Source organism: Rhinolophus hipposideros, assembly GCF_964194185.1.
Source record: "Rhinolophus hipposideros genome assembly, chromosome: 22".
In the NCBI taxonomy this organism is placed as follows: domain Eukaryota; kingdom Metazoa; phylum Chordata; class Mammalia; order Chiroptera; family Rhinolophidae; genus Rhinolophus; species Rhinolophus hipposideros.
In genome coordinates, this window is record NC_138068.1 from 19,840,999 (window position 1) to 19,862,583 (window position 21,585).

Consider the following 21,585-nt stretch of genomic DNA (forward strand, 5'->3'; position numbering starts at 1 on the left):
TGTCTCTCAGCACATTAAATTTCCCCAATGAGGCACCAATTATAATCAGGCACTGCATTCTAATTGCTTATCCACTAAACTATAAACTCTCTTAGGGCAGGGACTGTGGGTGTCTTACTCGCTTTGCATCGCCCCCAGACTAGAACAATAACCTGGATTCCACTTATGTTGAGGTGCTTGTGCGCTCAGCTTTCCCACACCCTGACTGCAAGCAGCCTGAGCTCAGGTACACAGGGCTCTGCCCGCCCTCGCTGCCCTTACCACCCATGGAGTGACTCACCTGTAGCCTCTGCTGTTCCAAGTCCCGCTCCAGGATAGAGGCTTGTAGGAACATGGCGACCTCCTGCAGATTGCTGACACTGGCCTTGCTCTGGGCCAGGGACAGCGCCAAGTCCTGGGCCTTCTCCCTCCACTCGATCTCCCTGGCCTCTGTCTGCCTCAGGGCTGCCTGTAGCCGCTCCAGCTCCTGCTGCAGCCTGGGCCCTAAAGAATCAAATTTTGTAGAGGGCTCCTCCGCTGGGGAGGCTTTGTGGCTGTGGGCTGAGTCCTCCAGATTCTTCATTTGCTCCCTCAGCTCCAGGATCTCCTCTTCCTTTCGGGCTAGAGTCAGCTGTAGCTCCCTTAGGCTCTCACGAAGGCCCCTCACCTCTTCCTCTGTTCTCTCCCGCCCTGAGTCCTGCTTCTCTTGGGTCACACCCTCTCGGACTCTCTGGGCCAGAGATTTCTCCAGCAGCTGCCTCTGTTTCTTCCGACGTCTCAGATCTTCATCCCTCTGGGCAAGTGCCTGCTGGAGCTCCTGCACGGCCTCCTGGTGTCGGAGATCCCGGTCCTGGATCTCGCCTTCCCGCTTCCTCAGAGCCTCCTCCAACTGCCGTGCTTGTGCCTGGCACGAATCCAGGGCAGCCTGCAAGGTGGCGATGCTGGCCTCCAGGCTGCGGCTCAGGGCTGCCTGCTCAAGGAGATGCTGCTCTTTCTCCTGCAGGGCAGCTTGAGCCTTGCCCAGGGCCTTCTGCAGAGCCTCAGCCTGGCCCCGGGCAGCCTCCTCCCGGTGCTGTGAGGACTGGCTGTCTGCCAGCAGGGCCTGCAGCTCCTGGTCCCGTTCCTTGAGCGTTGTCTGTGACTGCAGCAAGCTGTCTCGCAGGGCCTTGGCCTCTGCCTCGTGTTCCTGTGCCTGCTCTGCGCACTGCTGCTGGAGGGCCAGCAGAGCCTTCTCCTGCTCCCGAGACTCAGCTCTTAGGTCACCCAACACCTCCTCCAGGGCCTGTACCCGCTGTCCCTCCACTGCCAGTTCTTCCTGGAGCCTTCGCACGTGTTCCCTGTGGTCCTCGAGCTCTCCCTGGCGCTCGTTCAGTGTCACATGGGCCTGCTCCAGAGCGCCCTGCAGGGCGCTCGCCTTCTCCTTCACGTTCTCCTCCTGCCCTTGCGCCTGCCGCTGTTGGTGCTGCAGGGCCTCGAGTTCCTGGTCCCTCTGGGCCAGGGCTCTCTGGGCCTCTTCCAGCTGACCCTGAAGTGACTGTTCTTTCAGCTCCCCCTCTTCCCTGGCTTCCTGCAGATGCCGCTGCAGCGCCACTATCTCCTGCTCTCGCTGGGTCAGGAGTAGGCTGGTCTCCCCTACCTTCCTGTGTAAGCCCTGGAGCTGCTGATCCAGCTGGTCTTTGTGCACCTGAAGTTCCTGGATCCGCTCCTGCTGGCATTCCACCTCCTTCTCCTTATCGCGCAGGATCAGCTTCATGTGCTCCAGGCTCCCGCGCTGCGCTTTACTCGGGCCCTTCCCTTCCTCTGTCCGCTCCTGCATTAGCTGCCTCTGAGAGGCCAGCTCCCGGCCTCGCTCTTGCAAGGACAGCTTGATCTGTTCCAAGTCCTCCTCTAGGATCTTGGTCTGTAGTGTCCTCTGATCTTCCAGGACCTGAATCCTCTCCTTCTGCAGCACCAGCTCCTGATCCCTCTTCTCGAGGTCCTGAGTCAGTTGTTCTTTCTGCCTCTGCAGCAACTCGACCTGTTCTCGCTGGGACTTGACATCCTGGTCCTTCTCCTGGAGCTCCCTCGCCAGCAGGCTGCTGTGGCTCTCCAGCTCATGGATTTGGCTGCTTTGCGCTTGCAGCTCCTGGCTCTTTTCCTCCAGGTCCAGGGTAAGGTGGGTCAGAGCCACCCTTTGCATCTCCCTCTGGCCCTCCAGCTCCTCAATTGCCTTTTGCTGGCACTCTATTTTATGATGGTTTTCCTCTAGTTCCAGGGCCAGGCATTCCAGAGTGACCAACTGCTTCTTCAGATCCTGAATCTGTGTTTTCTGGGACTCGATCACTTGGGCCTTCTTCTCGAGTTCTAGAAGCTGATGCTCCAAGATGTTCCTCTGCGTCTCTCGATCCTTCTCGAGCTCTTTGATCTGCTCCCTCTGCATAGTCAGCTTCTGCTCTCGCTCCTGGACTGCCATGGGCAGATGCTCTAAAACAGACCTACACTTCTCCAGCTCTTGAATCTGTTCCTGCTGCAGATCTACCTCTTGGTTCCTCTTCTTTAGGTCCAGAGACAGCAATTCCAAAGCAGCCTTTTGCATTTCCCGCTGCTTCTCCAGTTCCCGGATGTTTTCCTGCAAGGCCTCCACCTCCCCTTCTCTTTCGGACAGGGCCTGGGCCAGGATAGCCAAATTCTCCTGTAGAGCCTTCCCGTGGGCCACCTTCAGCTCTCCCTGCTCTTGCAGAGCCTGGGCTCTCTCGCGCTCACTCTCCATCTCTTCATTTTTCAGTTTCAGAGCTGAGCGAGCCGTTCTCAGGTCTTCTTCCAGGATCCCAGCAGCACTTGCCTGGGCCCTGGCTTCTGCAACAGATGCTTGCAGATGTTGCACCTGGGCTGTCAGGTTCTCCTTGGCTGTCTGAAGTAACTCTCGCTCATTCTGGAAAACAAGATGCACAACAACCTTAGATTATATTCCCTCGATACCGTCACCCCAACACAGGCCCTTTCTTTCTTTACTTTGTATTGTAGCACCATGATCAAGGACTTGGGGAAAACAAACAAAGAAACAATCAACAAACTAGTGCACTCCACTTAAGCTAATACTGTGAAAGAAAGTCCTTACCATATCCCAGGGCTCTGCTATGCCCAGAGGACAAAGCCTGGTACAAATGAACCAGCCCAGACTCTGGTCCTTTGGAGCAAGGGACAAAAATCTCAACCTCAATTTGGAACAATTAATTGAAGGGGGATTCGCTGGGGCGTTCATAATGGCCCTCGGGGATGTGGGGACAGCCAGAGAAACTGAGACACTGCTGAAGGCTGTTGGGTGCTACATATGGACGGGGCATGACCATTGGCCAAGATGGGTCTGGGAGCTGGAGCCTGAGCTCTGAGGAACCTCCTCCCCCAAACCAGCACTACCTTACCTGGGCTTCCATCCCCTGCAGCTCTGCTCGCCGTAGGCGACTCTGTAAGGATGTCACAGTTTCGTGCAGGTCCGTCAGCTCACTCTCCAGGGAGTTCTGTTTTCCTTCCCACCTGGATTTCTCTTTGGGAAGAGAGGTAGTGGAGCAGGGCCCATGGTTGGTGGGGGAGGAAAAGAGGGATGTAGACACAGATGGAGGATGGGGAACAGAATCAAAGGGGGAAAAGGCCAAGAAGGAGAGAATTACATCCAGTTTCACAGAGACATCACCCATCTGCCAGCTGCTCTTGTTTGTCTAGGCTCTTTGCTGCGTCCAGACTCATGTCTGTATCTGCTGCGCAGCTCCAGCACTGCCAGATAGTCACCCCAACACGTCCTCATCCTCGTTACCTAGACATCCTCAACCCTGGATTCCAGCCAGAGTGGAGCTACAGGACGCTGGCGGTCCTTGCCAGTCCCCGATTCTATTATTTTTCAGGGGTTCCTAGAGACGAGGTTTGCTCTGCTGGCTGTCCCCTGACCCCTGATGTGTATGGCTCTCAGGGAGCCCTCTGGGATATTTACAAAACCCTGACCCACTCCCCATGTCCTCTTCTCTTCCACAGCAGAGCCTTGAGCCTCAACACCCTCCCCTCTCCTTTCCTTTCCAAGTTCACCATGCTTTTCCAGCCCTCTGCTGTGGCACAGATACGTTCTCCCCAGTATCCCCCTCCTTCTATCTCCCCAACAAGCCCATAATCCTGCTGTCAAAGGTTAATCATTTTGAGGACATAGTTGAAGATGACAAAAATAAATAATGTGCATAAATGACAAAAGACACAGAGCTTTATAATGTTCTCACAGCCCTGGCCCTGTGTTGCCAGTTTTTAAATCTGCAGACAGAAAATATGGAAGCCTAGACAGCAACTTCTCTCAGTTCACCAAATCTGTTCCTCCTAATCCCTTCTGCCAGGATGGCCCTCAAAGGCCAAGCAAAGCAGAAAAATAGTCCATGGGGCCATCACCCTTTGGAGATGCCTCTAAGTTTCTTCTCAGGAGGGAGTGGCTGTGAGGCCTGTTCCTGCCCCTTCTGGGCTTCCCGCCTCTCCGCTCTCCTCCCTCCAAATCCCTCTGCCTGCCTTGAGCTTCTCACCTTCCTGGTTCTGAGAGAGCTGTTTCTGCAGATCCTGCAATTCTGCGTAGCCCTGGCTCTTCTCAGCCTCTGTATCAGTGAGACGCTGTTCCAGCTTCTTCACCTGATCCCTCAGGTCGTCCTGGGAAAGAAAGGGCATGGCCAACCTCAAGTCCCTCATCATCCACAAAGCTATGCCAGTCCAGGGCTCAAGCCCTCTCCTTCCCTTCAGCCTCTGTGCGGGTCTGCCATCGTGGACCTACTCCCACATTGCTGGGTTCTTTATCTCTGAACCCGTGTGCATTTGGCTTCCCAAAGTGATGGCAGGCTCTGCTCTGACTGGAGCCTAGAATCCCCTTCTGTCCCATCTGTTATTTGAAATATAAAATCTTAGCCCAAGGTCACCTCTCTTCTTCCCGAACTCCTACTTCAAAGCTTGCCTCAAAGGTCACTTCTTCCTTCCTCTGACCTTCCCCAAATCACAGCGAATTGTCCCTTCCTCCTATTATCATCATGTGCATCTGTTATTGTTCCAGCTAATTCTATCGGTTCTGCTTTACCTTAGGATGTGGCTAAGGATGCTTTATCTTAGGATGTTGGCTCCGCAACCATGTCACAAGCCTTCTTGAGTGTCGTGAGCCTTCCTGAGGGCAGAAATCAGGTCTTTCTGCTTTTTGTGTCCCCAGCTCAGAATGGCTGGCAAAATGGTTGCACTCAATTTTTTTTTTTTTTTTTTATTGGGGAACATTGGGGAACAGTGTGTTTTTCCAGGATTCATTAGCTCCAAGTCAAGTCATTGTTTTCAATCTAGTTGTGGAGTCATTGTTTCCAATCTAGTTGTGGAGGGCGCAGCTCACTGGCCCATGTGGGAATCGAACTGGCGACCTGGGTGTTATGAGCACTGCTCTCTAACTGAGCCAACTGGCTGCCCTGCACTCAATTTTTATTGACTGATAAGTTCACTGTGTGGTAGAATTTGCAGGACATTTAGTTCGGTCTTAGGCCTAGAGTGTTCCTATAAATATGGCAATCTCTGATCTCAGTGGTCCCCAGTTTGTTGGGTTTTTCTTGGAGGTTTTGAAACCAAGAATAACTGATGGCTGAGAGGAAAATGATGCAAAACTTTATCACACATCTGTAAGGGATTTTCAGTTTACAGGCTCCCATAAGTCCCTCACTCAATCCTCACAATCCTCTGAGGCAGGAATGATTTTCCCTACTTGACTAGGAAAACCAAGGCCCAGGAAACCACATGCTTTATTCATGATGGCCATGATATAGGTGGAACTCATCCCAAACTGACCTCAGGAAGAAAACAGGTCAAACTACTTTATGAGTTTTTTTGAGAGGGGAGGGGAAGAAATCAAGGAAGGAGAGCGGGGAAACATACCCGGGCCTGCCGAGTCTTCCAAAGGTCTTGGTGGAGCTTGTGGAGGGCAGATGCCACCGCCTCAGCTGAAAGAGCTGTCAGGAGTGACCCTCTCTTAAACAGGATTCTTGCTCCATTCTGGTCTGAACAAATGAGGAAACACCTCCTGACTTGGTTGCACTATGAAAAGAAACAGCCATACCTCCCCAGACATGGCCTTGGCCTTCCCACTGATCCCTCCTCTCCTCAAAGAAGCCCTTGTCAGCAGTTCACTCATCATGCACTTTCTGCACACCTATGTGTCAGGCACTGCGCTGGGTACTAGGTAACACTAGCTGTCATTTGTTAGGCATTTAGTAAGTGCCAGGAACTGTGGGAGCTATTTCACCTCTGTAATCTCATTAACTCCTTAGAAAAATCCTGAGAAGTGGGTACTTTTAACATCCTCATTTTATAGTTCAGAAAATCAAACTCAGAGAGGACAGGTGACTTGCCCAAGGACACACCCATCTAGCAAATGGCAGAGCTGGGATTCAAACTCTGACTGAATTAATTCCAGAGTCTGTGGCCTTAGCCTCGACGCATATCGCCTAAGGAACCACATTCCCCCCTTTCCTTCTTCCCTGGGAGGCTAGGCCTGGCTTTGGCCCAAAGGACTGAGTTCTTGGGTGGCTGCCTCACCTGGCTCAGGGCCCCAGAGGGAGGGAGCAGAATCTCCCCCACCACTCAGCTCAGGCCTGCTCTCACAACCAGACCCCAGGGCCTGCTGCAGGACAGAATAGAGACTGGCCAGCTGGGCCTGGGCATGGTGCCCTGGCTGCTGCTCTGCAGCCAGTGCCTCCAGCTGGCTCTCCATGTTGCGCAGTCGCAGTTGTAGTTGCGCTGCCTTGGCTTCTTGGGCCCACAGGGAAGCTCGCAGCTGCTGCTCTGTTACTCGAGATGTCTCTAGGTCTTCCAGCAGCTGTGCTTCCTGGGCCAGAAAGTCAGTCTCCTTCTCCTTCACCTCCTGCTTCAGTAATTCTACCTACGGGGAAGAAGTCAGTCATTCTCTGGAGGGCGTGGATATCCTCCCATCAGACCCTCTCTAGCCTGACCCCACTCAATCCCTATGCAAACCTTGATCAATGGCAAAATTTCAGTAGGCTCAGCTCTCCAGCAGGTAGGGAGGGCTCTGGAATGAGTGTGACCCTAGATCTGACCTGCATGCCTACCTACTGACTCCTGACACGTGGGCATAGGCTATGCAAATGGGCTTTGGCCCAGGTCTCCTTGGCAACTATGCCAGCTCCCTGCTATGATGAGAACTCAGCCTCAAACCCTGACACTGAGCTTAGTAAGATCAGTCACAATAAAAATGGCTACCATTTATTGAATGCTTATTGTATTCATGACACTTTATATATTCCTATAATGCTTAAGAACCATCATCCTTGTTTTATGAAGAAACTGATGCTCACACAACCTGGAAGCAGTAAAGCTGGGAGTCAAACCCAGGACTGACTATCAACCAGACACACGTGGGTCTTTACCTGCTGCAGTCTGCTGTCTATGTGTTACTTCTTCACTCTTCCCCTCCCAGTCCCACCTTTCCTCTGGACCCAAGGTCTGGGATCCTCCTGTGAGCAAACGGAGTCCCTGGAAGTCCTGCTGCTGCTTCCTGTGTCTTGCCAAGCAGACCACGCATCCACGGATGTGGCCGTGCTTGAACCAGGCCTGTATGAGCTCTGCCCCTTTGGGGACTATGTTCTGGGTTGCCAGGTTCCCCACAGGGGTATGTTCCCAACTCGGGGTCAGGTTCCCAAGCCCCAACCCTGCCCAGTCTTGGCTTCCCCTCCTGCCAGGCTGCTGAAATGCCAGCATGTAATGAGGAAAAAAGAGAAAGGTCCTCTTTATGAGAGGACTCTGAACAATTACCACCCCTAATCCCCACATACACACTTCGGGAGCAGGCTTCCACCAAGGAACGGCCATAACCAGTGTGGGCAGTACCTGGGCACTGAGCTCTTTCTGCCCTTCCTGGGCCTCCTGCATATCCTGGCGCAGGGAGCTCAGCTCTTGTTGTCGAACAGAGTCAGCTTCTTGTAAAACAAGGAGTCTCTGTTCCTTTTCTACCAGCGACAGGGTCAGGCTAAAAAGAGAGGGGTCAGAGGGCTAGACCATTCTCTCAGGGAATGAAGAACTACCTTCTCATCTGATTGTTCTAAACACAGCATTGATAATTAAAATAGAAACAGTAATGTGTAGCAATAAAAGTGTAGCAATAAAAGCTACCATTTATCGAGCTCCTAGATACTTCATGAATATGATGCTTCATTTCAACTTCATAGTTTATTCTTCTTTGGGAAATTCCAAAAATATCTATACAATACCTCAGATTCAACATGTCCAATTCTTCCCATCCCCTCTGTACCTCCCCTCCCCTAATCATCCCCTACCGGTTCCCTAGCTCTGTGAATGCACCTCCATCTATTCAGTGACCCAACTCAGAAGCCTTGACCATCTCAGAATTCTTCCTTCATTCTACCTTTATCTAATCTATTCCAACCTCCGTAACGTCCCTTGAACCCCTTTCCTCCCCCGCTGTCCCATGACCCTACCCTGGTTCAGCTTTAGTCACCTCTCATCGAGACAACTGTACCAGTCTCCTAACTTGTCTTCCTGCCTCTAGTTTCATCAACTAAATGATTTGCCCTCTCCAAACTCCTATAGCCCAGAGAACACACATTGCTTTTCATTCTGGGTGGTCTTATCTCATTCCTGATGTTTTGTGGCATCACTATCCCTTTTAATATATCATAAATTGAATTGTGTTGTGTTCCCTGATTAAAATCCTCCAATGGTTTCCTACTAAACCTAAAATAACTACAAACTGCTTCCTGTGACTTACAAAATCCTGAATGATATGGCCCTATTTTACTCATGTCACTCTCTCTCTTCAGTCCCCAGGCTCCAGTCACACCGTACTTTCAGTTTCACCAAACACCCAAGCTTTGGTCTGCCTCAGAGCCACTGTGTGTGATTTCCATCCCTACCACACAGGACTCTCCCAGCCCTTTGCCTGGTGGCTCCATTTCCTCCTTCAGTGCTCAGTTTAAATGTAACCTGAGTAAGGTCTGCCCTAGTATGTAAAGTAGATCTCCCCCACCCGCCCCCATTTCTATCGCAGCATTCTCTTTCTTGCCTCCACACCATGTAACGTAACCTGCAATAATTTAATTTGGGGATTACTTGGTTCATGTCTTCCCCACAAAACTGTAAGTTCTGTTGAAGCAGGGACCATACTATCTTGTTTATTACTGTATCCTCGGCCCCTTGCACAGTGCCTGATGCATAATGCATGTTAGCTAAATATTTACTAAATAAATGAAGTGTAGGCTTTGAAGACAGGCACCACGTGCTCTCCACATGGCGACCTGTACAGCCCGGAACTGGGGACATGAAAGGCTAGGTGACCTGAGCAGAGAACTGTCAACCTCACAGTAACCACTGCAGCCAGAGAGGCAAAAGCCAACTCCATAGCCTGTGTAGCCTACCTGGCTTTCTCTCTCTCCAGCTCCTTCTGAACTCGGCTGCACTCCTGGGCCGCTCTCAGCTTCTCCTGAAACTCCTGCTCCACCGACCTCCGGGAGTCATCCTGGGAAAGCAGCTGAGACTTCAAGTCCTCCACCTGGACAAGTTCAGGGCATGAGGACCAAGGGCAGTGGGCCAGTGGGAGGGTACTTCTCACCTAAGCCTTAGGGTCCTTAAAGGTTTACCACAATCACTGGCTCGTTTGCAGTGCTCTGGAGGGTCCACCGATCCTTACACACTCTTCTTAACCACACCCCTCCCCAAACAGCACTCAGCCTACTCATCTGTCTCCCCAGCCTCACATATGCTGGACAAAGGCAGGCACAGAAAAAATCTTGGCTGAATATAACCAAGCCCAAAGGCCAAGTGAAGGGCAAGTGTATAGGGATTCTATTTGTTAAAATGAATAATCAGCACACCATCTGATATAGGATTCAGAGAAGGAAAAGCAATCAGAATAAGAAGAGCAACCTGGTATGTAAGAATAGTGGGTCTATGCGGAAGACAGAAAGCACAGCTGACTGGGGCTGCCCGAGAAAATGTAAGTTCTGTGGTCATCACAGACAGATTACTATCCAGGGCTCTGAGAGGCACGTGCTCAACTCTGAGCGCCCTTCAATCTTCCACTCAGTGCTGACGCCTGACCTTTCTCTCCCCAGCTCAGGCAGCAGGACCAAGGTTCCCCTTGTGCTGCAGGAGGGAGTTGGGGAGCCTGGTGATGCTGGGGAAGGGCTGTGGGGCTGGGAGGAAGGAGGGACCTGCTTCTGCAGGTCTATCTTATCCTGCAGCAGGGTGCTGCCCTCTTCTCGGAGGGCAGCGAGGTCGTCTCTGTGCTGCTCGGCTCCCTGCTCCAGCTCCTGCTGAGCCTCCCGGAGCTGGGTCTGCAGCATACCAGTGGTCTCCTGCAAAGGGAGAAGACAGCTGAGTGTAGAAGAAAGCTTCCACAGAGTCCCTGGTCTTGAAATTTGTGTTGTTGAAATCTGTGTCATATAAATACTGTTATTTTCAGTTGGGCTGGAAGAAGCTGAGGAGGGCACGACAATCCACATTGTTTCCATGATACCCTGCGACCTCAGCTCCTCACTTGCTATTTCCTCTCCTCCCTCACAAAGTACGTTGGCTGCCCTGGGCTTTCTTGGCCAGGGTCCCTGAGTTGGCAGCAGTCCCTCACCCAGAAAATCATAACAGCCTCCTGTTGCATAGCCCTACTTCCACTTCATACCCCACCCCCTACACACACACACACACGCATGCACACACACACTCCATTCAGCAGCTGAAGTATTTTAAACACCGTCCAACAGTGTCCCATTGCCCTTAGAACCAAGTCCAGGCTCCAACCATGGCTGACAAAGGGCTCCTGCCTACTTTTCCACTTGCCCAAGCTTATCATGCTGGAGATACACTGCCTCCTTTCTCTTTCCTTGAACTTCCCAAACCCTTTGCTGTCTGTCCCAGGGCCTTCCTGATGCCTCTTTCCTCTGCCTACACTGTTCTTCAAATGGCTGGCTTCTTTTCTTTCTTTTTAATGGTTTTATTGGTATAGTTCACACACCATACATTTCACCCACTTAGAGTGTACAATTCAGTAGTTTATAGTATATTCTCAGAGTTGTGCAACTATCACCATGATCAATTTTAGAACATCTTTATCACCTCAGAAAGAAATCCTGTATCCTCCCCATTCCCTATTCCCGTCCCAACCACTCATCTACTCTCTGTATCTATAGATTTGCCTATTCTGGATATTTCTTATAATGGAATCATACACCATGTGGCCTCTTGTGACTGGCTTCTTTCACTTAGCATAATGTTTTCAAGGTTCATCACTGTTGTTCCATGGGGCTGACTCCTTTTAATTTTCATGTCTCAGCTCAAATGTCACTTTCTCAGTGAGGTCCTCCCTGACCACCTTGTCCAAAATGGCCTCCTTTTAATCACTCTCGATTATATCACCCTATTCATTTCCTTTACAGCACTTACTACAACCTGTGATTATCTCATTTATTTTGTGTCTGCTCATCTTCATCTGTCTCTGCTACTAGAATGGAAGCTCCTTGAGGGCAGGAACCACATCTGTCATGTTCACTGCGTGCCACACCTATATGCTTGTCATGTGTCAGCACGTAGCACAGGGCCTGGTGCCAAGAAGTGCCAAAGAACTGGTCAGTGTTGAATGAGTAAATCAATGCTCTTTTTTCCTCCCTGCTCAAGACCACCCTCCATACCTGTTCCTTTAACTTCTGAACCTTTATGTCCTGCCTCAGCCGTTCCAGTTGTTGGCTGGCATCTGCCAGCTCCTTCTGGGTCTGTAGCAGTGTCTCCAGGAGAGACACTCTCTCCTTCTCTGTTTCGAGCTGCATCTGTGGAGGAGCAGGAGGGCTAGGGCTTGTTGGATCAGTCATCACCATGCTCACCCACTAGACCACCCGCACATTCCAGGTGCTTTGGGCTCTTCCGGCAAATAGGGTGGGGACTGAGGGCAAAGGAAGGTCTGAACCCACTAACTGAGAACCAGGAAGTGCAAAGATTGCCACTGGTTTGCAAGCTGACAGGAAGTGGTAAACGTTAGCCCTCCCTCAGGAAGTATGATATACTGCCGGCACTGTGGCTAATGGTGCCACCCTGCTCACTGGTAGCAAAGTGGGTAGCTATAGTCTCTTCTAGAAGCCACTGCAGCACCGCTCTTGGGAGTAGAAAAGGAAGTGGTAAAAGGTAAGGGTACCACAGGTTGGACATGCAGCTCCAATCCTCTTAGCCTCTCACCTGGCATAGGGCGCTCTCGGCCTCGGCCCGTTCTTCTTCCCTCTGCGTCCGGAGGGCCTCGGTTTCCGCCTGCTGCTCCCTCAGCTGCATTTCCAGCTCCATTTTCTCCCTCTCTAGCCTCTCCAGTGCCTTACCCAGTTCCTGCTGGTGCTGGGTGCGCTCTTTCTCCTGGTCATACAAAGGAAACACTGTTAGAACCAAATAGGTGAGGAGAGGAGGCAGAAAGAGAACTGGATTAGAATAACAAGTCCGTGGCTCACCAGCTGTGTGACCTTGGTACTGCTCTAAGCCTGCTTCCTCATCTGTAAAGTGAGGCTAATAATCCCTGCCTTACCTATCTCCCCAAACTTCATGAGAATCAGATGAGATTTACCAAAAAAATCAAATGGTATCATACATGTAAAAGTGCTTTTTAAAGTGCAATTGTCCCTAATAATAAGCCACAAGTATCTGTTATTCTAAAGCAACCCCCGCATGGTTGACGGTTGTAACAAGGAACTAAGGTGGCAGACTCACTCTCTGCTGCCCACTCTCCCCTGCTCAGGGTGGCGGGGTTAGCCTTCCGATAAGTCGGGCCCAGCCTAGTGAGGATAATTCCTGTATTATATACATGAGCGTTAGGACGGGGCATCGCGATCCTCCCAAATGTACAGCTGTGACCAAAGCCGTCCCTGATCTCCCAGACGAATCCAGCACCCTCTATTAAGTTCTCAGGATAGTGGTGAAGGGCTCTGCAGCCAGGGTTCCAGTCTAGTCCCATACTACTCGTGTGACCTCCGTCATTTCTATGACATCTCCATGTCTCAGTGTCCTCGTCTATAAAAAGGGGGATAACAACAGTGTCGTCCTAGGACTGCTTTGAGAATTAAGATGAGTCATGTAAAGCACGTTAAAAGGTGTATAGCACACAGACAACATTCGGAATTTAATACTATCTATCATTATCATCATGAATAAAGTAGTACATAGGTCGAGAGGAGTGAATGCAGGTAAAATATTCTGAACATTCCCTGTGTCATTCGGGAAAAAGGTAAATATACTGGTTAACTTGAGGTTTTTTTTAAAAGTTAAACTTATTGAGATAACATTGGTTAATAACATTACATAAATTTCAGGTATACAACGTTATAATTCGGTATCTGTATACTCCGTTGCATGCTCACCACCAAAAGTCTAGCGTCCTACTGTTACCGTATATTTTGACCTAACTTGAGATTTTATTAAGTATGTTTTTTAAAATATTAAAGGAAACTAAAAGAAAAAAATAGAGTATATATCATCCAAAATAATACAGAGAAAAAAAGAGGTGAGAAAAGACTACAACTTAATCATCGAATTGAACCCTCTAAAAGAAGTTAAGAAAGGTGAACTCCCCTCCCCAAAAGATACAAAAGGGCAGGACCAACAGCATAAGATGGTGAAAATAAATCCAAATATACCTAGAATCACAATAAAAGCAAATGGACTAAGTTACGTAATTAAAAGACAAAAGAAACACAGTTCTGAATTGGGCAAGAATGGGTCCAAGGTGATTCCTCTGCTCCCTTGACATCCTAGAGCCAGTGAAACAATTCTAAATCCTGGGCTCGTCTTAAATCTCTGTCCATACCAAAACAGCAATAATACTACTAACACACGTATAGAGCTCACTACATGCCAGGAACTGTTCTTCGTATTTTTCACGTATTATTAACTCATTGAACAGCTAGAAGCTGGATTTTGCAGCTTAGTGACCAGGCTAGTCCTGTTCAGATTTCACTCTCATGAGAAGCAATATCTGGACCAGGAGTCAGCAGGTGGGGTGCTCACTGAAGAGCGGCCAGGTGTGCCTGGCCCACCCCCCAGTCACACCCACCACTTACCCATTTCTCCTGGAGCCGCTGCATCTCCTCCCCATGAGCTGACTTCTGCTGCTGCAGGGCAGTCTGCCCCTCTTGCTCAGCCCGGGCCAGCTGTCTGGCTGCTGTCTCCCGCTCCTGCTCTGCCTGGCTCCGTTCAGTGTCCAATTCCAGCTTCAGGCACCTCACCTCCCCTAACGTGCCAGGGACAGGATCTGGTCTCCGAGCCTCTGCCCTCCTCCCTTCACCCCTCTGCCCAGACCTCACAAGCAACTCCCATCTCAGAGGCCCTGGGCCTGGCCGGAGAAGGAGCTCTGAGAGCTTCCCACTGCCTTTCTGGCTTTCAACATCCCCGTAGAAAGCAGTATGCCCATTCCAGTTGGGTTCTCACCTTGGATGACTTCCTTGGCTTGAGTGACAGTTTGAATCTGGACCTCCAGCTGCCCCTTGGTGACCTCTATCAGAGAATATTGTTGTTGGACCTCAAACAGACTGCTCTCCAGGAGCTCCTTGGCTGAACTGTCAGGTTCAGGAATCAGGAAGAGTTCTTACCCATCAAGCCCCTTACCCTTCCTTAAAAGGAGTTGGGTTCTAAGTACTGGCTACCTAGAGAAATTAGGGGGGTAATTACAAATTCATGACTCATTTAGAACCTGTGCACTTTGGGCAGGGCTCTTAGCTTGGCTGCCCGCTGCCTTGCAAAGCTCGCTCTGCTCTTGGCTGAACTGGGTCTGGGCCCTACCTGAGCCCCAGCAGTTGTTCAGAGAGGTCCTGCCGGTCCCGCTCCACAGCCTGCAGCCGCACCTCTAGAGCTGCCCTCTCCCGCACTAGGGCCTCCTTCTCCTGCACTTCCCGGGCCAGCACTTCTTCTTGTCGCCTTGCCTCCAGATGCAGCTGCTCCAGCTGAGCTGAGGCTGCCTCCTGCTGGTGACGTGCCTGAGGGCAAGAAATTGGTAAGAGCAGAGGCAGGATTGCCTCAGGGCTGCTGTCATTCACAGCTTAGGGCCACTGGCTCTTCAGAGATTCTGGACCCAGCTCTGTGAGCCCTGCGCATGGCCCGTTCATACCAAAGTGGCATTTACATATTTCCCTGATGAATCCAGACAGCCCCCAGCCTAGAAGCATGTTCTCCTTGGAGCAAGACCCTGTGCTAGGGCTGCACAAGACCTACCTCTAAGGAGCTTTTGGTCTTAAGGAGAAGTAAGAGAGTGATCAGTGCCCTAAGAAAGGGACTTTGAGAAGGAAGATTATGTATAAGTATTAGGACAAAGAGAAGTTTGGTGAAGGATGTCCTTTGAGCCTGATCATTGGTTCAGAAAAAATTCACTGAGCCCCTGCTATGTGTCAGTCACTGTGCTAAAAGCTGGAGGAACAACAACAAATAAGACATAGCCTTGCCTTCAAAGAGCTTTTGATCTAATGGTGGAGACATGTAAACAGATAACTATAATGTAGTATGAAGGGTATGGTGGTTGAAATATGCACAAGGTACTATCAGAGCATGCAGGAGAGGCATCTACTTCTGGGGTGGGGGGTGTGTAGTGGGGAAATCACTGAAGGATTCCTATAGGAATTCTTTCAAAAAATTGGAAGATATAACCCAAACTAGTAACACTGGCCATTTCTAGGAAGTAAGACTTTTTCACTTTCTGAATCATTTCTGTACTGTTTTACAATGAGTGTGTATTCTACCTGAATGTGATATCAATTTTGTCTTCTCACCTCACTTAGTTTCTCTTGAAGTTCTTCCTTCTCTTCTTGGATGGCCCTGAGGTCTGCCTGCAGCTCAGCCCCGGTCTCCTCCGCTTTCTGCAGCTGAGCCTCCAGGTGAGTGTTCTTTTCCCACAGGGCTTCCATGCTCCTCTCTGCCTCTGCCAGGCCCACCTGCAAAGCGTTTCTCGCCTGCTCTGCTGCCTCCATTCTGTTACACACGGACTGGTTCTCCTGTTCTAACTACTGGCCAAAAAGGGAAGGGCATCAAAGACAAATGGTTACAGTGTAGAGAGCAAGTGCTGAGACAAGTGAGATATGACTCTGTTCTCCAAAGATGGACACGGGAGTACTTCTAAGACAGGAGCACTATGCATTCATTTGGTCTGATGCCTGTATTCCACGTACTACATGGACTGGTGCTCGGGATAGAGGTAAAAAGGCAAAATCCTGTTCCCAAAAAATTCAGAAAAAGGAAACACAAGATTTCTGGGGATCAAGGGAACGGGTAGCAGAGACATGTTAAATGTGCAACCTATAAAAAAGATTCTTTGCGACTTAGGCTCTTCAGCAGATCCTTTTCTGGTGATTGCTGTTATCTGCTGCAACAGGATTAAAAACCTGGTCTTCCTTCCTGAGGACAGGTCTTCCTTCCTTGCCCTGGTGATTTTGCCATAAAGCCCAAAGGTGGTTCTGCTGTAGGTGTGGGAGGGGACTTTTAATGGCTAAGCCCAGTCCTTACAGCCTGCTCTCCTCTGCACCATAAATGTTCCTTCTGCTCATTTCAGGACTACATTTGGGAGCGGATCTGTCTTCGGCTGATCCATTTAAGGACTCTTCCTTGTCATGGAGATCAGCTCCTTCAGTCCCCAGCCCACCCTCAGTCAGGGCCCAACCCCACCCTGCGGATCAGAGAAATCTTTGCTCACCTGGAGAAGCTGCTGGTTCAGCCCAACTTTATCTAAGGCCAAAGCCTCATTTAAGGCACTGAGCTTGGCAGCTGCAGCCCGAAGATCAGCTACCTCAGCTTTCAGGCTGTGCTCAGAACTCGACAGCTCTGCAATGGACTGTTCTGCCTGAAAACAAAGGGAGTTAAAGGGTTTCCTATTTCCAGTTTTCCTGCAATAGCTCACAGCTCACACGCCAACACCCGCTGCTTTCCTCCTTCACACAGTTAACACTCCATTCCTTCCCTTACATTCTGAACAAGCTTCCCTTCGTTCATTCATTCACTCATTCATATCTTCATTCATGAGGAGTAAGAGAGGAGCTCACAATATAGAGGCACAGACATCAGGATGTGTAAATAACTACAACTGTAATGACAGCATAGACAATGTAAATACAAAGTGCTCTGGGAACGCAAAGCAGTCAGTTTGGGAGAATCAAAATCGCTCGGTAGAAGAGTTGACGGTTAAGTTGGGTACTCCTGAAAGATGAGGAACAGAATGCGGTTAAAGGGGAAGAAAGAAGCAGTCCGGGCAAAGGCAAGAGTACGTGCAAAGCTGTAGAGTCGTGGAGGAACACAGTGACACTAGATTGCATATGGTGCTGTAGGAGTAAAGGCCTATGGGAGTTAGGACAAGGATTTGGAGTGAAGCGCGACTGGAAACAGTTTGGGGAAGATGGCAGAGTTTCGAATGCGGCAACAAGGAGCTGGGAAGCCACTAAGTGGTTTTAGGGAAGACACTGACAAAATCAGATTTGTACTTTAGGAAACCACTCTAATTCCAATATAGAGAGTATGCTGGGAGGGAAAGGACCCAACAGCAGAGACTAGTAATTGAGGCAAGAAATATAAACGGTCATGGATTGCAGGGTGAAGAATGAGGCAGGTTGCATGGCCTTTTCCTAGAAACACAACTTTGTAAACGGCCCACCCCACCCAGCATGTGATGGGGAGACCTACATACCCTCGCCAGCGCTGCGGTCACTTCTGCTTGCTCTTGCCTCAGCAACTCCCCTTCCAGGCGACTTGACTCCAGGGTTTCGCGAAGAGTGATCAGTTCACTGAGTGATTCTGACTGTTTGGCTTCCAGGCCCGCGAGCGTCTCCTGACTAAGATGGGAAGGAGAGGTGGCTAGAGGAAATCTTAGGGAGAGACCAAACCCCAAAATGTAACAGGAATATAATTACCTTTGCTATGCAAAAGAATGAAGGTTTCTGAAAACTGTTAAGATCTCTAAAACATATAAAGTGATAAAAAGCAAGGTGCAGAACAGTGTATGTAGTGTATTACCTTTTATGCAAGAAATTAGGGGAAATAAGAATTATGCATATGTTTTCATCGAGCAACACTGGAAAGACAAACAAGAACTTAATTTCAATGATTACCTACAGAGGAAGGGAAATGGGATGAATGAAGCAGAGGGGAGTAGACTTCTTTGTGTATATCTTTTTAAATAGTTTTGACTTCTGACTCATAAATATTGATGAAAATATTATCGATTCAAACAAATTAAATTTAAAAGCATATAATTATTTTTGTGGATTGTCTGTTCTTCCCCTTGGTACAGGAGAAAACATTCTTTGCAGATCATGGTCCTTACAGCAGTCCTTCCAGATTCCATTATTCATGCCTACTAGGTGGAAGGAGCTAGGGCACAGGAGAGGAGGGATTATACCAAAGGTGAAGAAGATACAGTCCCTGTCACCAGTTACTCAGAACCTACCATATGCCAGGCTCTATACTGGCATTTTGCAAAACACTGACCTAATCTTGCCAACGACCCTTCAAGATAAATATTATCACTCCCATTTTACAAATAAAGTAATCTGTTCAAGTAACAGAGCCATAATTTAAACCAAACTTCCGCCCAGCTGTAAAGTCCTTGCTTTTTCTGTGACCTTATTATACAGGGGGAATTTATAGATTAGCTGGGTCCTTTTGCTTTGGAACCTTTCTTGACCAGCTCATTTCCCATTGCTTATCCCAGGATAAGTCCTACCCTTTAGCCAGTCCAGCCTACTCTGAACATACCTCTGTTTCCTTTTCTTTGCTAATCTCTTCCCTTAGCCTTTCTCCCACTCTCTACCAATCAAAATATGTCAAGGCCCAGACCAAAGGCTACCATCTCCTCCATGAAGCTTTCAATAATTACCTGTTACTCCTATGCTTCCAAAGGACCTAGGGTGAAGCTCTCTCTATTTAGCTCATACTTCATCTAGCCTCATGCCATAGTTACTTCTTTACTTGTCTGTCTGTCTTCCTCATTAGACTGCAAACTGCTTGAGGTGAGGACCTGTGTCTTATTGATTTCTGCATCCACCACAGTGCCTCATCCCTTATGGGTGCTCATCAAAGCCTGGATAAACTTTCTGTATCCATCTTTCTGCAAAGGAAGGAGCAGTAAGCTAAGCTGAATGCACCGTATGCCAGGTTTCAATTTACTCCATGTTCTGAGCGGGGGGAGTGGGTGGTGGAAGGTGTGGAATTGAAGGGAAAGGCAAGCCCCAGTGCAGAGGGGACAGGTGACACTTACAGGCGCTCCCTTTCGCGGACAGCCAGGTGCAGCTCCTCCTGCTGCTCCTCCTTCTCGCCCTGAGCCGAGTCCCCCTGCAGCTGCAGTTCCATGTTTGTCCTTCGCAGTCGCCATGCCTCCTGTTCCAGCACCTCCAGCTGCTGCTGCAGCTCCTCCCTGGTCTTCTGCAGGAGCTCTCGCTCCCTGAAAGAAGGACACCAGAGATGAGCAGAGACCTTGGAACCTAAAGTCCTTCCTGGAAGCAGACATCGCAGGGTCAAAGGAGAGAGCTGCCTATTTTGTTTAAATAGCTCATCTTCCCTTTTGAGTGGGAAACTAATTTTTATCATCACAAAAACCCAAAATGGAATGAGCAGAAACAAGCGGAGCACAAAGCAAGGCAGCCGTGAGCAGCCCTGGGTCTCAGGGAGAGCAGGGTCCGCCAACCAGAAGCACAATGCAAATGGGTAAATGGCCGGAGAGGACTGAGCCTGGGGAGGACGCATGGGATGAATCGCCCCCGCTCACTTGCTGAGGGAGTCCACTTCTCCCTGGAGGTCCACGGTCTGCCCCGCCAGAGTGTCCCGCTCCCCAGTGAGCATCTGTAACCGCTGCCTCAAGGCCTCGCCCTCTTCCTCCCACTGGTTATGCTGCTGCTGCAAGAAGCTCACAGCTTCCTGACAGCCTGAAAGCTGCTGCTTTAGGTCCTGTGGAGGGAGAGTGACAGAAGTGAGATGGTGAGCAAGAGAGCAGGGTAAGGGAGGAATGTCAGAAGCCTGAAAGTAGGGCTGGGCAAGGGGTTTGGGGGCTGCTGCAACAAGGGTAAGCTGAGATGTGACCAGTTGAGAAGACAGAGGATCCAAGATCACCATTACTGGGCTTCAGTGCCTCCTAGAGCCTCAGGGTTCATCATCTTCAAATGTACAGTGTGTGTGTTGGGGGCACAGGACATGGTAAAGCCACACTTACCCTTACTCTCCCAGGGCTCCCACTGCCAATTTTTGCAAAGTACTATGCAAAGTGAAGCATGCCAGTGGCACGGAAAATGTGTCTATTACCCACAGGACAGGTGGGCAGACAGAGAGATTCTAATGGGCACAGTGGGGTGTTAACAAAACGCCTCATGACTGGTCAACATAGTGAAAGGAGCAGTCCAGGCTAGGAGGGTCCCTGGGGAACAAATCACTTTAGACACCCACCCCAGTGGCTGGGGTTCTCACCTGCACAGCCTGGTGTCGCCGAGTCAGCACTGAACGCACCAGAGTGAGAGCTGTGTCTGGGTCTTGGGAATTAAACTGGGAGGAGAAGTCCCAGGTGCTCTCCAAGGTGCTCTCATGACCAGAGCCTTGGGCCATATGGTCCCCTTCTTCCGCCAGGACCTAGAACACAACAAATCAGGATCACTACCCTAGTGACCAAGGCCTAGCGTCCACACGGGAGCTAACCCTACAGCCGGGACAAACCTGATGGTTTCCTTCTCAGGTCCTCTCCCTGGGGGGTGAGAGGAGGGCAGCTAAGAACAAAACAAGTGGTTCCTTCCACTCTTTACCTTTGCTCACCCAAACCTGGGACTCACAACAAGGCTAGAGCACTGTCTGAGGTAACAATAAATGAAGAAATGAAAAACAAAGAGGCTCTTGAGGTAATGCACACCAGAACCCAGGCACGGCCTGAGAACTGCAGCTGGTAATAACAAAAGAGGGCCTGTTCCAGCAGGCAGTGCTAGCACAAGAATGCTTAACTACCCCTTAGGCTCCAGTCTTCAAATACACTCAGCGCAACCCCCACAAGACCCTAAGCCCCAACACCTCATAGAGTGGAAATCTCAGCATGACGGACAGGACCTGGAGGCCTGGGGAGGAGTGAGGCACAGCCTGATTACCAGGAACAGGAAGCTTACCAGGACCTGGGTTATGTCCTTGATCACCTGCTGGAAAGATAGCTTCTCCTCTTGGGCATTCCTAGTAAGAGATGCCTCCTGTTCCATTAATTCTGCATGAGTTGTCTCCTGAACAGGGAACAAAACAGAGCCTAAGAGCCAAACTCTTAGAAGAACATTTATCTTTCTAGGCCTCAAATCAATCAGAGTCTCATTCTGTCCATTCCGTCAACCCCACTTTTCCCCTGACCACATGTGAATGCTAACGTTGTCCCAGGACGCTAAAGACAATGTGATACAGTGATTAAGAGCTCAGATTAAGTGATTAAGAGCTCCAAATTAGACTGCCTAGATTACAGTTCTTGCTCTATCACTCATTAGCTTGGTAACCTTAGACAACTGTTTCTTTGAGCTTCCTTCTCTTTAAAATAGGAATAATGAACAGCAGCTACTTTACAGGTTTGTTTTGAGGCTTAAAAGGAAAAAATAATGCATGTAAATT

At 49.7% G+C, this 21,585-nt stretch overlaps 1 protein-coding gene and 1 long non-coding RNA gene across 7 annotated transcripts in view; one reads left to right on the forward strand and one right to left on the reverse strand.

Moving 5' to 3' along the window:
- LOC308490704 overlaps positions 1 to 18,219 on the forward strand; it is a 43,388-nt gene extending 25,169 nt beyond the window's left edge. Inside the window, exons 3-4 of the long non-coding RNA XR_013992261.1 lie at positions 15,765 to 15,860; positions 16,532 to 18,219. This is a non-coding gene — a long non-coding RNA (uncharacterized lncRNA). The remainder of the gene's footprint in view (positions 1 to 15,764; positions 15,861 to 16,531) is intronic.
- Positions 1 to 21,585, reverse strand: part of CEP250 (centrosomal protein 250) — a 40,742-nt gene that overhangs the window by 5,601 nt on the left and 13,556 nt on the right. For 4 of the 6 annotated variants that reach the window (XR_013992260.1, XM_081033304.1, XM_081033303.1 and 1 more), the window contains 20 exons: positions 21,105 to 21,212; positions 20,425 to 20,583; positions 19,733 to 19,911; positions 19,226 to 19,408; positions 17,657 to 17,801; positions 16,673 to 16,819; positions 15,756 to 15,986; positions 14,776 to 14,969; positions 14,425 to 14,552; positions 14,058 to 14,227; positions 12,196 to 12,363; positions 11,658 to 11,792; positions 10,188 to 10,331; positions 9,393 to 9,526; positions 7,849 to 7,987; positions 6,541 to 6,883; positions 5,881 to 6,002; positions 4,512 to 4,632; positions 3,381 to 3,502; positions 281 to 2,890 (listed from right to left, as the gene is read on the reverse strand). Coding sequence is in view for 5 of the 6 variants with exons in the window: in XM_081033304.1 (XP_080889430.1) it covers positions 281 to 2,890; positions 3,381 to 3,502; positions 4,512 to 4,632; positions 5,881 to 6,002; positions 6,541 to 6,883; positions 7,849 to 7,987; positions 9,393 to 9,526; positions 10,188 to 10,331; positions 11,658 to 11,792; positions 12,196 to 12,363; positions 14,058 to 14,227; positions 14,425 to 14,552; positions 14,776 to 14,969; positions 15,756 to 15,986; positions 16,673 to 16,819; positions 17,657 to 17,801; positions 19,226 to 19,408; positions 19,733 to 19,911; positions 20,425 to 20,583; positions 21,105 to 21,212 (5,682 nt within the window). In the remaining variant the exon portion in view is untranslated. Of the gene's footprint in view, positions 1 to 280; positions 2,891 to 3,380; positions 3,503 to 4,511; positions 4,633 to 5,880; positions 6,003 to 6,540; positions 6,884 to 7,848; positions 7,988 to 9,392; positions 9,527 to 10,187; positions 10,332 to 11,657; positions 11,793 to 12,195; positions 12,364 to 14,057; positions 14,228 to 14,424; positions 14,553 to 14,775; positions 14,970 to 15,755; positions 15,990 to 16,672; positions 16,820 to 17,656; positions 17,802 to 19,225; positions 19,409 to 19,732; positions 19,912 to 20,424; positions 20,584 to 20,667; positions 20,686 to 21,104; positions 21,213 to 21,585 lie in introns of those variants that run through there. The other 2 variants (XM_081033306.1, XM_081033307.1) reach the window with 2 other exon arrangements.